Here is a 16,358-nt window from a genome sequence, read left to right as displayed (position 1 = left end):
GGCCGTCAGAAAATATGAAACAATACTACTATTTGAACCAATCGTCTGGCAGCATTTCAACCATATCACCGTCATGAGAAAGAGCCCCCCCTCTTATGTGCGTACACATAAGTCAAATAGGAAAAGCCACTCGATCGGGTTGATCAAGAATGTTGATAGAAATAATTGTATCCACTCAACCAAGAGAAGATGCTTGCTTTTCCTTCGGTAAAGATATCATTAGTGCACAAGCCATTATATTTAAACTCTTACCGTATGAAATTCAACGATACATACTCGTATACACTTCGATTGAATAGTTATCAGTATAAAATGTACAATAATCAATCGGTAAAGCACATTATTTAATGAAAAAAGTTTCGGTGTTTCTTCAGTGAAAAAGCGAAAGGAAGCCCAGATAAGGTGCTCTGGAATAAAAATGGTAAATTATTCATCTTCTAATCTTAAACATGGGATTTTAACTTTCAGATGTGTCACACCCATGCAGACAGTCGGCTATGGAGGCGAAGAAGATCTGGGATGTCTTCCTATTACGATCTATAGTTCAAATCGAAGGCAATATACCATTTCAAGAAACAAATTCAGTCGAATTCTATTTTCAATGTCCAATCTTAGTTTTGGGAATTCTTCACTGCTTAATTGAAAAGTAAAACTTAAGCATATAAAAAGCCATCTTTAACATTTAACGCCTACCTGCGCTGGAGACCATAACATCCAACCAAAGGAGTTAAAAGGTAGGCAAAGATTATATCCCCCGATCTGGACTGTTTTAACGAGTCCGTGGAGGATAGCTTTCTGGATTGTCCATCGTCCGACTAAGCATGTACGTTATAGAATCACGACTGAATATCACTAAATGTATTGTAGTTAAACTTTTAATTTGCATGAACTCATACCGATAATCTATACTGAAAAACTTCCGCTTTTGGTCTCAGGGGCCACACCATCAAAAAGAAATGAGGGTTTCGCTCAAACCCTTCCATACATTGATTGCATAATTACACTAATATTGAAACCTCAGCACAACATCAATCATATTCTACCAAAGTAAAATGGGGACTATTTGTGATGCTTGACTAGTAATAACTTCATCCGCAATTATCAATAATTGTATGGATGAATTGAAAATTTTAATACACTTTAAGGTAAACTAGTGACTGAAATACAATAGTTAGTTAACTATGCCTTCTAATCTAAAACGTATTTTCTAGAGCCGACGATAAAGAAGATTAGATTGTATGAAGGGGAAAAATATAAAGGCTGAAATTTTTTTTTCTGGTACATGACGTTTAATACCACAGCGTCAACTTCCTATCGCTTTCTGATAACGCTCGAGTTTACCTTTATTTATAAGGTGCTCAAAGATACCATGCGTCACTAAGGTAGTGAAGCGTAATAAATTCCGGTTTCGATTATGGAAACCTTTACCCGCCTGGGGCTCTCCTTCCGGTTAACTCTTTCGTCAAATTCCACCATTTATTCAAATCCGTACACTGCTGTGGATCTCACGACAATAAACGCTGATTGGAGAGGGGCAGGCATGCCAGAGAAGCTTAAACAAAATTAGTGGTATATTCATAGTGAGTGTGTACGTGTATGTATATATATATATGATAAAACGAAGTGGTCGGAACATTAGATGCACAACTACAGATACCAGGTACTCGAAAAACTTGGAATAAGAAACAACGGACTACATCGGGCGGCCCTAGTCGTCGTCAGTGATTAATCAAATACTTAATTATTACTAAAAATAAGTTAACACGGGAGTAAAATAAAACAAAAGTTTTATATTAATTTCAGATATACAGTAAATGTATTTACGGTGTCCTGACATCGGGGAGAAAGCAGCAAACCAGATAAATAAATAAATACGATAAGAAAGTAAGTTTTCTGATATATTGCACGAATGTGCTGCTACGAGGGGGATAAGGGGATCGGGATAGAGCGGTGGCTAACGAACTAGCTTTCCACCCACAGGTGCCGGGTTCGAATCCCAGTGGCGGCCGATATTTTTCAGGTGGTATCCTGATCCCTACTTGAGGTGCTTTGTGGAAAGTACTTTCAGTGAGTGCACCGTCCGTCGGATGAGACTTTAAGCCCGGGACCCCTTGGCGCCTTTCGTTATGAGTAAGCTAATGCCGACGCCGGGTTTCTATCCACCCTCAATCATCTGCTGTCCACCCCTAACGGCGCAAATTACCTCAGCCGTCGGTCGCCTCCCCTAAAACTACTACTAACATGAGAGGGATAACGTCTTAATGAACTCCATCCAGGTGAATCGCTCTTCCATGTCTCGACTACACCAACACTCGCTTCGCAAAAAGTATATTCGAGTCAACTCTTCCCGCTAAGTTTGCGGAAGCGTCCACCCGTTTAGGCATGTCGAGAGGGCAGCTTCTCCACTGCAGCCTTGGGATCAAGTCGAGCATCAGACGAGGGTAAACTTCTTCTTCCTAAAAGATAAGTTCCCTCTTCTCCGACAGCAAAATCCATATAAATAACTCCCGATTTCCATTACTAGCCAGAATAAAGCCTCAACTCTGCCGCCTTGCTTTGAGTCTCCGCGGGTAGAGGATGGTATTAAAATATTGGACAGATTGTTCGGATTTGGTGAGTGAAACTCGGTGAGATGACACCAACTACTGAGTTTTATTTCAACGGAAGATTGAACATATTTTTTAATGAATTTTAATTTCACCGAATCTCATTACGGCTTTTTCTTATGGAATGATGGTAGAAAAAATAACGAAGACATTCCCATTAGATAGACGAAAATTTTCACAATTTGAGGCTTCAAAGTTGGAAAATTCCCCGCATACAACTCTCAAGGTTGGCTGCGGATGACGTTCTATCTGCCTATACTCCAAAGTAAAGCTGTTTTTTTAAACATCAGTCTTAAAAAGAGAGACATTGCGCTTTATCAATGCAATATTTTGCGTAATTGATGTGAAGGATTAAATAACTTTATGCCTAGTTTGATATTTATTCGAAATTCCAGGGTGTCCACTGGTACCTTTTCTGGAGTCAGCCTGAATTAATTTAAAAGCGTTAGTGCTTTTTCAGCATGGTTAAATATCACCAGATTTCGAAAACATTTTCTCAGACTAAACAACTATTACGTAATACGCAACATGGGTAAACATGGCTAATATCATCTGGCCCACACTACTACGAGACAACCCTAATTCAAAATCTGAAACCCGTACACACTTTCTATTATTTCACCAGGAATAATCATTTCTTACATTTAAAACCGTATAATTTCTTGAGACACATCCACCGTAATTTTACCTTGAATTTAATTTTTAATAAAAATAAATTAATAAAAGCTAATGTAATGTGGAAAATTATTTACTGTAATTAAGCTTTTATTAAGAATATTTAACGATATTTACAGGAAAAGTCAAAGAACCACAGTTTAACATGGGTAGAGGCTGGTAAGCGATTGAATCCTGCTAAACGTTGAAAGGATATGTCGAAACGAATCGACCGACCGGTTTGAATGCTTCACGTCATCGTAAGAGGAAGAAAAACATTTAACTTCAGAGAGGAAAACTTTTATGCCTGATAATAATCCGACGAGTCGAAACCGCCCAATCAATAATAAATTGATGGGATTTTATAGTTATAGTCCTCCATCCATTCTCACGGCACAGCTCTTTTAAGTGTCGACACCTGGAATTAAATGAAAAAACAGTTCCTAGGGTCATTGAATATTCCAATATTATACATTTTATTTGGAAAAAATTACAGATCGGGAAGGCAAACGAAGGCCAAGAGGGAATAATGTACAACAGGAATATCAAAAAAGTTTGCTTTGAAACCTAATATTAACATCAAAATATCTTCTAAAATCCTCTATGTGTGGGTAATATCGTTTGTAACTGATTATTTCATAATCATTATCACAATATACTCCGCAGGTGAATAATTTTAGAACCAATATTTACGAAGGTTTCATGAATAGTACCCAACATCTACGTCATCTTACACATACGTCACAAATTCACTACCTACTAGACGCTGCCAAACGTATCATCGTCAAAATATACGCAATCGACTGTCCAGTTTTATTCACCGACTGACTGGTTTCAACAGTTCAATTTGTTGCCCGATACCAAAGACTTCGATCGTGTACAGTTTTCATCGTTTGCAAAGTCCTAAAATATTACTAGCTTAAGGACAATCGAGAGAATACCAAATTACTATACTCCTTAATGGCGAAACAATCGTATACGTTTTCTTAATTCAAAATATTTCTATTTTATCTCTTAATCATAATCGTAGGTGATGCATTAATTAAATTTGAAATTATTTTTAAGTTCGAAGTTATCGCACCATCGAATGACCCCACCACTACGATTGACCTGCGAAATTGCCCATGAAGACCCAGTCGGGGTTTAAATGGCAAATTGTGAATCGTTCAAGAAGAAAAATTGAAAGCGAATGTACCGTCAAAAGCTGCGAGCCGAACTTCAACTTCACTCTCACTAAAGAGAACATAAAACTGCCGCACAGCTTTTGCCTTAGCACCGCGCAGCTGGCTCGGCAGATATTGCCATTGAGCAAATGACACAATCTTCCGAAACTTCCCCAATTGAGGAAGTGACCGACTACTTTTCTCCCGACTCTTTTCCTCGTAGAACCGTGTGCCATTACTTCGCCCGCTTACATCCAACATTCTACAGTGCCACTCGCGTGATTGAGGTATACGCACTAGCCACGTCCTTAAATACGAATCTCTTCCACTTCAGTGCACGTAAAGGTGAACGCGCCCTAAATTCTTCGAAGCTTTCCGCTGATTAACCTAATAGGGGACAAGACGCTAAGGCACGAAGTCAAACTCCGAGGCTCTATCGCTGTCCAACAGTAACTCGATTTATGTCCCTCACGAGTTGATTCCAGATTTTCCAGGATAATTCGGGCACGGCCCACCCATGAAGTACTCAGCGGCCGCTTTTGGCGTAAATTTAGGCCTTCTTAACGCGCCGCGCGTTAAGAAAGTCTAAAAATAGATTAATCAATATCACACATTTTTCCCTCTTCTCCGCTGATGTTACACTAAATATAGGAATGACCGGCGTTGAGTTTTTTCTCCTAGAGTTTTTCTACTTATCTACGTCAATCCGTTGCCTACTTTAAGAGTTTAAAGATTCCTCTGGCGAAGTTCAAGTTAGGATGGCAGGCAAAGAGCGTCAGATCATATTCCTAGCGTAAACATGGAACGTAATTTAAGGCCAACCCACACTTCTACTCCTACTCCTGCTTCCGGCCGCCCTTTCGAACAGGCTTGTGCGCTACACCGTCCGCTACCAACACGCTGGACGGAAAAGTCCACAAGGGCCTTTTCTATGGGCTCATAATTAGTATTCTAATAAGTGTTGGAAATCTCGCTCGTTAGGGCAGCCGTCAAGGTTTTTATATATCATTAAGCTGACTTGCGCGAGGAGGCAAAACAGAAAAAGTTTTTGGGTGTAGATTGAGAGCAGATTTTTCAGACAATACTTATGAGGATATTTTTTATCATTCGCAAGATTTTGAAAGATGCAATTGAAATTTTCCGGTTACATGTAATCGAGCGAGAATGAGGGCCGATGCTACAGGATTCGATATCCATTCCACAGTCAAGAAAGATAAGCCTAAATCACATACTAAGATAGCGTATGGTAAGGTACAATACGTAATAATTTTGTCAATTTAGACATTGCATATTTCCAAGGAAACGAGATGGTACGGAAATAATAACTTGTATTGTTTTCAATACATATTTCGCTACACTTCCACATCAACCCTCTCCCATCAAACTGTGAAAATTAAAGTTTCCAAAATGAATACATTCGATCGTGTACGTGGGTATGTGCGTATACACACACACACACGCTCCATCATGAAAGTAATGCGCATGATTTTATTGTGACGCGACTATCCATAGCAGCGCGGTAAAAACGGTCGGAAAATATGATGGGGGGGTCTGCCCTTTCAACGCAGCCGGTCGCCAGTTTGCTCCGAGCACCTTGAGTGGAAAGACGTGCCTCCGGGTGAAGTGTGTTTTTCGACGTTGTAACGCGGCGCGATGGAGCGCCCTTACGCACGTTCTTCATTTTTACCAACTTCCTGGCCCGGAGAACCTCCAGCCCCCTTATAGTCCCGACATGACTCCGTGCGATTTTTTTGTTTACCCGACTGAAGAGAGAGCAGAAAGGAAAGCATACGGAGACCGTGGAAAACATCCAAAAGCATGTAACAACGTTCCTGAGAAACAATCCCGTCGAGGAGTTTCAGGGTGACTTCCAGGCGTGGCAGACACGTCTCTGCAAGGTTATTGATGCAGAGGGAGAGTATTTTGAACAATTTTAAGCATTGGTACAAGTACGATCAATTAACATATTTTTCTCAGAGAATAAGCATTACTTTTATAGTGGACCCTGAGTGTGTATAGGGGGATCTGCAGAGTTAGCCTTCCCTCATTTATGTCTATTTCTCAAGTATTTTTCATAGGACTTAGTTTTGATGATTTTTTAAAATTTTGACATGATGTAAAATCAATTCCTTTAGCTTAACTCAATAGAAAGAAAAAGTTTATAAATGAAGTTTTAGAAGTGCTAGAGTCAAGCAATGATATGATTGAACACAACCACCATATTTTCACTGTAATGGCCTGGCATATTTCGGGAATATGAGTTCCTTAAACATGTAAGTATGTTTCTACTGCAGATGGTATAATTTAAGCACCCCAGAGAACAGAGTTGACTTAGCATTTCCTCATCAGTACTAAAATCTATTAATAAAAATTAGTACAATTTTCTTAAAACTAAGTATTATTTTAAAAAATCTGATCATTCACTTAATTTTTGTAAATAGATAAATTAATGGGATAAAATCATTGATGAAGTAGCTAAGAACACATAACCATTGTTGACTAAAATTATTTTATAATAACTGAGCTAATTTCTGAGGACATTCTACAGTACATTTTATTCTAACAGGATTTAATCAAGTTTACAAGAGGTATTTTTACATTTAATGATTCCTGTTCACCATACTTGCATGCATAAAGTCACTTTAAATCATCTGCAATTAAGCAAGCACAATAAAAGTGAAGAAAAACATTCTGAGGGGTTACTTGTGTCAAATCCCTGGTTAATCTGGATTTAACATAATCCAGACATCTCACCTCAGACAGTCCGGATCAAAGAGGGTTTACTGTGCATACTACTTGCATATTCAGGAAGCAGTGCTGTAAACTTAGTGCTCACTGCAAACCTTCCCTCCTGTTCTCCAGTACTAGAGAGTGTATCTCACTCATGACCATTGAACATCGCCCGCATATTTCTAGAGTAACACAATACTGACTCACAATATTTTCATTATAATGTCATTTGTGCCAAATGGTACCATGAGTTATTTTCCCACTTTATTCTAAAGTACACATTTACATGAAATAATACATTACAATAAACTTAATTATTCTGAATTAGAAGGGATAAAAATTAATCATTTATGTTCAAGCATAAGTCAGCCTGAGTATGAAAGTATTCTCATCAGGGTAAAATATCAACTTGGCTAACATACAAGTTGTAGACATGAAATTAGTTTATTTTTTAGGGCAAGTTTGTGTTGTAAATTTTCATGAAAACTATCAACATAATGTATGAAAAAAGTGCATAGAAAATTGAATAAATAATAGGTTATGAAATCTTCAAAATTAAATTGATATGAGCAATTCATGAATAATTTTAAAATGATTAGTTTTATGAAATCCAACCACAAATTCCCATTTATATGTTTTTTACACTTCTAATATTGAATTATTGAACCTCTCAATTTTTAGTGATTCAGCCATAGGTTGAACGTAGATTTTCATCACGTTACAGAGAATATAACCTGAATTTAAACATACATGGTATAAAAATTAATTGTCTGGGTTTCATATAAAATATAAATATGTATTATAGCGACAGCAAAGTCATTCTTAAAATCATATTCTTAGAATTCAACTATTGAGTGAACATAATTGGTATTACATTGACCAATCTATCTCCCATATAAAATGTTAATTTACTGTCAAAATTCCCCATTGCCTTTAATTGAAAATGATAGAAATTTTCACTCGGTTCATTAAATGACATCTGTAAAATATGTGGAAATCCAGATTTTCAAACTAATTGGTTCCATGAGTATTTATAAAGTTAATAACATTCTTATAAACAAATAACAATCACATAATATGCAATTTTGTGAACAATAAAACAATCCGAATTCTGAAACATAATGACACATATTCCAAAAATCATTGACAAAAAATAATCATGACAATTCATTTAAATTACAAAATAATAAACCAATGTAACTCTAAATACCAAGTAATTGAACAAACATATGGTCACTGAAATACACTGTAAATAAATTATGATATGTACAATGAATGGAAAATATAAATGAGATCACAGAAGTACTCACAAAAGCATGAACTATTTTACTGTTCTTTGATTTTGGCATGATACTCAGCAAAGTTCTCTATTAAGCTCACATCACTGGCACTCAAATTTTCTCCACACATAGGGCAAACCTCTTCATATTTTAATAACCTAAAAAAAGGATGGCATGCCAATTAAGAAACTTCTTCATTTTCATTAGTGCCTACTTTCTATAGCCTAATGATTTACTTAAGTTGAATAAATAGCCATTATTATACACAGATTATTTTTGTACAAGCATATACTGAATATTGCCTTAAGTCTCTTACTACATTATTCTTTATTTCCTAAAATGAAACTGATAATCATATTAATAGGTATTAATAAATAAAATGCTGATCACTAAGGCAAAGTAAAAAAATTCAATGGATCTGAATCTTTCAAAAAAGGAATTAATGGAATGTCTTTCTTACATAATCAGCTCAGAATAAATTCCTGGGAATTCACAGTGTGGGCATACTGTGAAATCATCTGCTACTATATGACGACCCTGTGAATCAAAGAAGAAATGAATTGAAGTATTAATTTTTCAACTAATCATAGAGTATATAGAGTCAAAATAAAGATATTCTGGAATCATTGTAGGGATGGCAAAAACAGTGAATTGTTGATATAAAGACTACACCAAAGGAACATGAAAAATAGACAAATAGAGGTTAAGGAAAGAGAATTTGTCACTTATAGAACATGAAGGAGGGCAGGATATGTCAGAATAAAGGGCTGTAAAGAGAAAACCTGATAGATGATACAGTATTTTACCTTACATTTTCAGGAAGTAAAATTGGACTATATCCATTCAAGGCTAACATGCAGACACATTGTATCATTGAATTAAATTCTAGTTTAAGGGCTAGTTGCAGGCATAAAATCAGAATTAAAGATGAGCTGAAAGTTATGAAATAATTGAATACTGAAACAACTTACTGTGGCAATACAGAAGGGAATTAAGGCCTTGCACTGCAAGCAAAGTAGCTCTGTCTCTGGTAACTGAAATGAGCAAAATGGACAGGGAGACAAGGGTTCAGAAGCATCTCCAGCGTTCTCAGCTCCAACATCAACACCATCTCCATCCCCTCTGTTCTGCCTCATGAATGAAGGTTTCCTCACAAGCCCTTCAATCTTCTTTTGATACTTGGGATCGATTTGAGAGCGATAGTCCGACTTGACAAGAACAGCTGCATTCTTGAATGCTGATGAGCGAAGACCTGCTCTGTGACATTCTATCACAGTTGATGTGAGGATGGGTACAACATCTAGTAGAGAAAATTTATTTGAAAAATAAGCCCCAGGGTAGCAGCCAATAATAAAATTTATCATCAGTCATAAAGCTTTGTTGGCTCTTAGGTTTATCAACAGAATTTCTCTCAATTTTTCCAGTCTTCACCGTGCACATTGAAATTGTTGGCAATAGTTTTGATGGTGTTCCAACCAACTTCTTAAACCTTTCTTCAACCTGAAGATGCAGGTTGGAACCCCAGCAAAACTATTTCCAACAATGCCAATGTACGTGCTAAAGACCCAAAAAATAGACAGAAATTTTACATCAAGTTTCCATACATTCTATAATTTGATTATTACTGTTAAATCTTATAATTTCATTAATATATTTTATATTAATCCTATATTTAAAAATGTCCATATTACTTCAACAGTCATTTGGAAATTGACATGCTTGCTTTTTTTTAAAATAATATGACATACATAAGATTATGAATTTTAAAAATGATACCATTTAATGTCCTTCATACTTATAAATTGAGTAGCTTCAGGCGTGATGTGGTGGAAGTCGAACATAATGAATAACTTATCGTAGCACTTTTCCACTTGATAAAAATATTTTTATTTACGACCGGGTTTCGATGTATTACATCATCATCAGGTGACCTGATGATGATGTAATACATCGAAACCCAGTCGTAAATAAAAATATTTTTATCAAGAGGAAAAGTGCTACGATCAGTTATTCCTTCATACTTTTTACAATAGTATAATATTTTCAAGAATTAAACCTGATATAATATTTTGGGAAAATCCACTTATTCTCTCAGGATATTTAGTCCTCAAAAACAGTATGTTTAACTTGGCATCTCTTGGGTTTTGTAAACCAAAGTGGCCAGAAAAACATAATCACCAAATTCTCTGAATTTTCCAGGTTTAGGCAAAAATACCCTAACTTCATAAGACATGAATGGCAACTAGGTGCTTACTATGAATGTTTCTCACTTGCATATTCAAACAGTCATTTTAAATTATCAGAATAAATCGCACATGGGAGGAAAGATAAAAATGAGAATTTGAATTATTAAGTATTCTCTTTACACTTCATTAAACAAATGATTGAAATGATCTCCTCTTGGGAAAGGAGGCAAAGGACAGAGAAGTATCAAGTGATGATATTCATTTGAATTTCCCTAGTGGGGAAATCTATAATTCATCCTCAGAGGTAAATGGTTGTTACACCTTGAGAAAATACATAAAATAAAGCTTGGATAAAATAGTGAATGACATTCTAAGCTAAACATTTTGAATGTTTCCTTTGAAAAATACTCTGCCATTAACTTTCAAACCCCACCATCATGGAAACAATTCCATACCAATGCAAATAGAAAATTTTCACCAATGGCTATAACTATAAAAAATTCATCCCTAAGGTGTGACCCAGATTCATCAGGTAAAGCTTTTGCTCCCATTTTTTGTCAATTCTATCCAAGAGAAGTTGACAGTTGACTCAGAATGAATCACCCTTCATCGATGAATAATATTATTTTAATAAAACAGCAAAGGTTTATTATTATATCCAATGCATAAATACAATCTTGGCAAAAACTGCCATCACATATTCCTCGTTCTATAAAAGAAATAACATAACATTTAATACTGGTACTTTGAGTAAAATGTGGAGTTAGCTTAAAATGAATATTGGTTGCAATGAAAAAAGCATTAATTACATGAGTAAAAAGTATTTTCAAAGCCAGCAAACCTTCTTGAAAAGTTAGATTGATCTATGCCCACATTTTACTTGCCACACAACCCTTATGAATATGCCTTTAAAACCAAAACTTCTCCACAAATGCCTTTCACAAGGCATTTGTGGAGAAGTATCCAATCTAGAACAATCTCCTGCATCTAAAAAACCATATATGCAAGCTAAAACCTTGTGTAGTGCATATGAATCCAGCAAGGGGGGCATTCACCCAATTTCAATGGAATCACATGCATTTAATTTGTTGATGCAACTGATCTCAAGGGAATCAGATTCATGCCATCTGAATTGAGCTTTTGAACATTAACTTTCGAATTGAATTGATTCAAATATATATATAATTCCCCTAATACCATGTAATTCGTTCTTTAACATGGATTTCCCATCACCACTACAAACAAGGAAAATTCCTTCAAGCAATTCTTGGGCAAAGTTAAGCCCATATATTGAATTTATCTTAATATCTCAATCTCTTTGAGATATCCTGTAAATTTATTTATTTTATTTATTTATTTATTTATTCAGTATAAGTCTGAAAACAGCACATTTTGGCCTTTACATCGAACTATTAACAACGATAACAATGGTCACATTCACAAATTGTTAAACTCATGTTATGTCATGCTCAGATTGAGGTCAAATGGGTGACTCCACATCTCTAACACAGTGCTGTTGTCCCTTGCCTGTATGTGGTAACCAGGTTAAGCATGGATTGGCACGATGAACCATGATTTTTAAGTGCCCTGGGCTTTAGCCCAAGCCCCTGCAATCCAAAAATTTATTTATACATAACAATTGCAGGTATTAGTGAAAGTAGGGCTTACGTGCTGGAAACTTGGAAATGGAGCGTGCCACTCTCAACAACATCCTTGCAGCCTTTAGGTGATCTCCTCTCTTCACATGAAGACGAACTAAGGCATATGAATGGAGCAAAGTTAGGCCCTCCACCATTTCTGAGGGCACTCTCAAACCATTGTTACGCAATTCTCTGAACATGGAGAAGAGAACATCATGTGCATGGCGATAATTTCCTGGAAAACAAAAAACAAAGCATAAGCGTCAACTTTCAAACTGAGCATAATTTAACTTTCGCTTTTGTGAGATGTCACAACTTAACTCCGATCTTCGTTGAAATATGTAAGTAATAATAAAACATGAAATGATGACAGGGACTTAACAGGTCAATTCAATACGGAGGTAAATAGCGGATGGAGATAAAATACAGAATAAAAAGGAGCTACTTTTATATAGATTCCCACTATGTGGTATCCATGTACAGTGGAACCTCACTTAGCGAGCACCTTCCACAGCAAGTAATTTGCATAGCGAGCAAAAATATTGGTCCAGAAAAAGATGATTCTAATTTGCATTTTTAACAAAGTTTGAAGCATCAGCAAAAAAAATGCCTCTAAATGGTTTTCTAGTAAAAAGGAATTAGGTACATATAATAAATAATGAGCAATTTATTTGGATTATTTTTTGCTTTACAAATTGAGTTTGCATTCCCTGTCACTTCATTCCACGATAGAAGAAACAGTGAATGTCATTCACGATCCTAAACATTGCATACATAATTTTCTTTGAATAAATCTTGTACATAATTTTTTTTCAACATGGGATACATTTTTACATTTGACATTCATTTATATGCAAAAAGTTGTTTCACTAAACCAGTATTTTGCATTACGAGAAAAATCACAGAAAGGATTATTCTTCCATCATGAGGTTCTACTATTTTCAATTGATCTACTACCAGCTTTGAGTGGAGAAAGAAAACTATGGGGAGGGAAGTGGCTGGAAAGTAAAGACAGGGTGGAGAGGGAAAGCTGATAACGGTCAATGGAAGGATTGGGAGGAACAGGGATGTGGAAAGGGGTATTTGTAATGGGCAAATCAGTGTCGCTTCTGCAGTCATATCATTTTTTGGACAAACAAAAGCAGTGTGTCAAGCTTTCAGAATACACATAACACTTAGCCCTGAACCAAAGGGACTTTCGAAGTCCACTGTTCTGTCATTTGGAATTCCACTGTGGGTTGGCTCAAAAAGCAATGTAGTTCCTTCTGTCATCAAATTTATGGCAGTGTATAGTCACAAACACAATATCAAAATTATACTCCTAAAAAGAGCATCATAATTCCTAGAGTAAATACTAGTAAAATGTTGGCATGCATGCTAGCTAAAAAATTTGGACAAATTAAAAAAGAAATTAGGGAGTTTTAGAAGCAATTGAAATCAAATGAAAATATCCAGGTTATGTTTAAAAATTTTACTCTTCCATATTATCCATGGCTGTTAAAGCAATCCCTAACTTTTCCAGGTTCTTCCTGTCCTTCAAGGCTGAACCAAATAATGCAATGCCTACCATCAGGTATGAACAGACTTGTGGCATTTTTCCAATTTATCAAATAAAAATATTTAGATAACTGTGACTTAACTCACCTGCATTTTGTTCTTCATTTGCAATTATGACAGCAGTTTTGGCAGCTTCACTATACTGCTTTCTGGCCATATAAAGTTGAAAAACATACTTTGGATCCTGGCATAAAAATTAGGCCTGATATTAAAGTTATATAATGAAGTCTAATTTGTACATGCATGTTAATAGTGACTTCACATTATTGAGAAAACATAAAATTACATGCTGCATATAATATTGATAACAGGCAACTCTAATTATTGGCTTGTTCATCATTAGTGGATGGGATTCACAGAGATTCACCCCATGGGGTATAAATTTTTTCCAGTTAGTAAATTTTGATGAATGAATTCAAATACAATTTACCAATGGAAGGAAAGTATTAAATACCTTTGGGATGCCATCTGGTTCTCCTAGGAGAAAATCAATAAGTTGTGTAGCTAGTTGCTCATCCTTTGATTCAGCAACCACTTCTGTTGCCAATGCTAATGCTTCACCCTCAGATTCTGAATTTGAGCGGGCTACCCTCAAAAGGTTCTTGAAGGCCTTGGAAGAAGTGAGAAAATTAATATACGAGGGTCATCCGGAAAGTAGTACCCGTTCGTGAAATAAAGACACAAAAGTAAATATTAACAAACATAAAAAATTTTATTTGAAAGAGGATACTTTAAACTACTTCTCAACAAAATCTCCAAGCAAATTAAGGCATTTGTCATAACGTGTGACAAGTTTCTGTATTCCTGCTGCATAGTCCTTCGCCGCCAGCTCATTGAGATACGCGAGGGACCCATCTTGCACAAATTTTTGCATAATGCAGATGGTGTTTAACAATTTCATGAACAATTGTTCGAGAAACATTGGGAAAATACTCACAGATGTCATCAATTGTGACGCGCCGATCGTTCCTCACGAATTCGTCAACTGAGCTCACCAGTTGGTCTGTAATGACAGACGGTCTCCCCGAACGCTCATCGTCGTGTGTGTTCCCCCTCCCCATGTTGAAGTTGCGACACCACCGCCGAACAGACGACTCGTCCATTACATTGTCTCCATACACCTCCTTTAATTGGCGATGAATATCACATGGGCGAACGTTTCTTGCATTGAGGAATTTAATCACTGCCCTCACTTCACAACTGGCGGCGTTCTCAATTTTTTTAAACATTGTAAACAATCACAGAAACAACACAGGCAATGCTAGCGTCACGCAACTTGGCTCAGAGAAGGCAGACAAGCCACTGAAGCTATCTGACCTCGTCCAGCGGCTACTCGCGTCGTCAGCACTTCATGCGGCACGAACGGGTACTACTTTCCGGATGACCCTCGTATTTTCCATGGACATAAAAGTGATCATTACTAATTCTGGAAGCAGTCACACTTCATGGCACTGTCGACTTTCCATAACTCCAAATGCAAGAGATAACTACTAAAAAACTCCAGAGTACTTTACCAAATCCTTTTCTAGGGAAGAATCTTTCATAACTCTAATTTCTTCGGGTGCCTGGCTCTCCTCCATTAAACCATTTTATTCACTTAAAATACTATCGAACTGAAAAAGACTAACATTTCTTCCTCTACCATTTTTCAACACAGCCTTCGATTCTTAATTTTAATGATTTTTTCCGAGTGAGACACCATTAGCCATAACTATCATCCTTGTAAGGAAGTTGTATGGACTGGGAGAAGTATCTAATCTTTTAGAAAAGTAGCAAAAAGTGGAAAGATAAAATACCTTAACCAACAGTTTTTAAAAATTTAAAATTAAAGGAAGTTCATCTACTGAGTTCAGGGGTATCACAAAATATAGATCATCCAATGTCAGGGATGAGCTATAATGAAAAAAAATGAAGGAGGATATATCAAAACACACTAAGTATGACCATCACATCTAAACATACTCTACAGACTAGAAAGAGTCACTTCACCTAATCACATGTTTTTATTTCAATGTAAGAAATCAGCCCTTAAATAAACACATTGACAAAATTTCTTGAGAAGGAAAACTCGTACCCACTGACATCTATGACATGTGTGACTTCAGTATTCTTAGGTATCTTATACCACAAAGTGCTTCCAGATGACGTATCTAGTTGAAATTGGGAGCATAATGAATCAGTGACAGGGCTTGCTACCCTGACACCTTCAGCTCTGCAACCATGAAATTTCAGGAATACCGGAAACCAAAAATACTTGGGAGCATAGTGGAAAGCTTGCTTCTGCTAACCCAAACAGAACGAATTAGCCACAAAGGTTTTTAGTCATACTTCAATCCACAGCGTCTAGTGAAAGACTTCTCAGGTCAGAAGTTATGAAACAAAAAAGACATGACACAAAAACATAACAGACTTGATCCTTATAGAGTCACGATGCTTAGTTTTCTTAAAAAAAATTTCAATTGTGTTGAAGAATGAAATAGTATAAATAAATGAAAGGACTAACTTTGTAGTTCCACACAAAAACGATTTATTCACACGACCC

At 36.3% G+C, this 16,358-nt stretch overlaps 1 protein-coding gene across 1 annotated transcript in view; it reads right to left on the bottom strand.

Annotated features, from left to right (window-relative positions):
* Positions 1-6,951: 6,951 nt before the first annotated feature.
* Oseg6 (intraflagellar transport protein Oseg6) overlaps positions 6,952-16,358 on the bottom strand; it is a 53,412-nt gene continuing 44,005 nt past the window's right edge. The window contains exons 21-26 of the mRNA XM_071596389.1: positions 14,271-14,426; positions 13,904-14,000; positions 12,288-12,494; positions 9,405-9,733; positions 8,894-8,970; positions 6,952-8,591 (exon numbers count right to left, since the gene is read on the bottom strand). Of these exons, the coding sequence (XP_071452490.1) occupies positions 8,480-8,591; positions 8,894-8,970; positions 9,405-9,733; positions 12,288-12,494; positions 13,904-14,000; positions 14,271-14,426 (978 nt within the window). The 3' untranslated portion in view covers positions 6,952-8,479. The remainder of the gene's footprint in view (positions 8,592-8,893; positions 8,971-9,404; positions 9,734-12,287; positions 12,495-13,903; positions 14,001-14,270; positions 14,427-16,358) is intronic.

Source organism: Hetaerina americana, unplaced genomic scaffold, assembly GCF_022747635.1.
Source record: "Hetaerina americana unplaced genomic scaffold, ioHetAmer1.1.p SCAF_8, whole genome shotgun sequence".
Taxonomy (NCBI): Eukaryota; Metazoa; Arthropoda; class Insecta; order Odonata; family Calopterygidae; genus Hetaerina; species Hetaerina americana.
The sequence above is the reverse complement of the archived record's forward strand: the minus strand, read 5'-3'. Positions and strand labels throughout refer to the sequence as shown.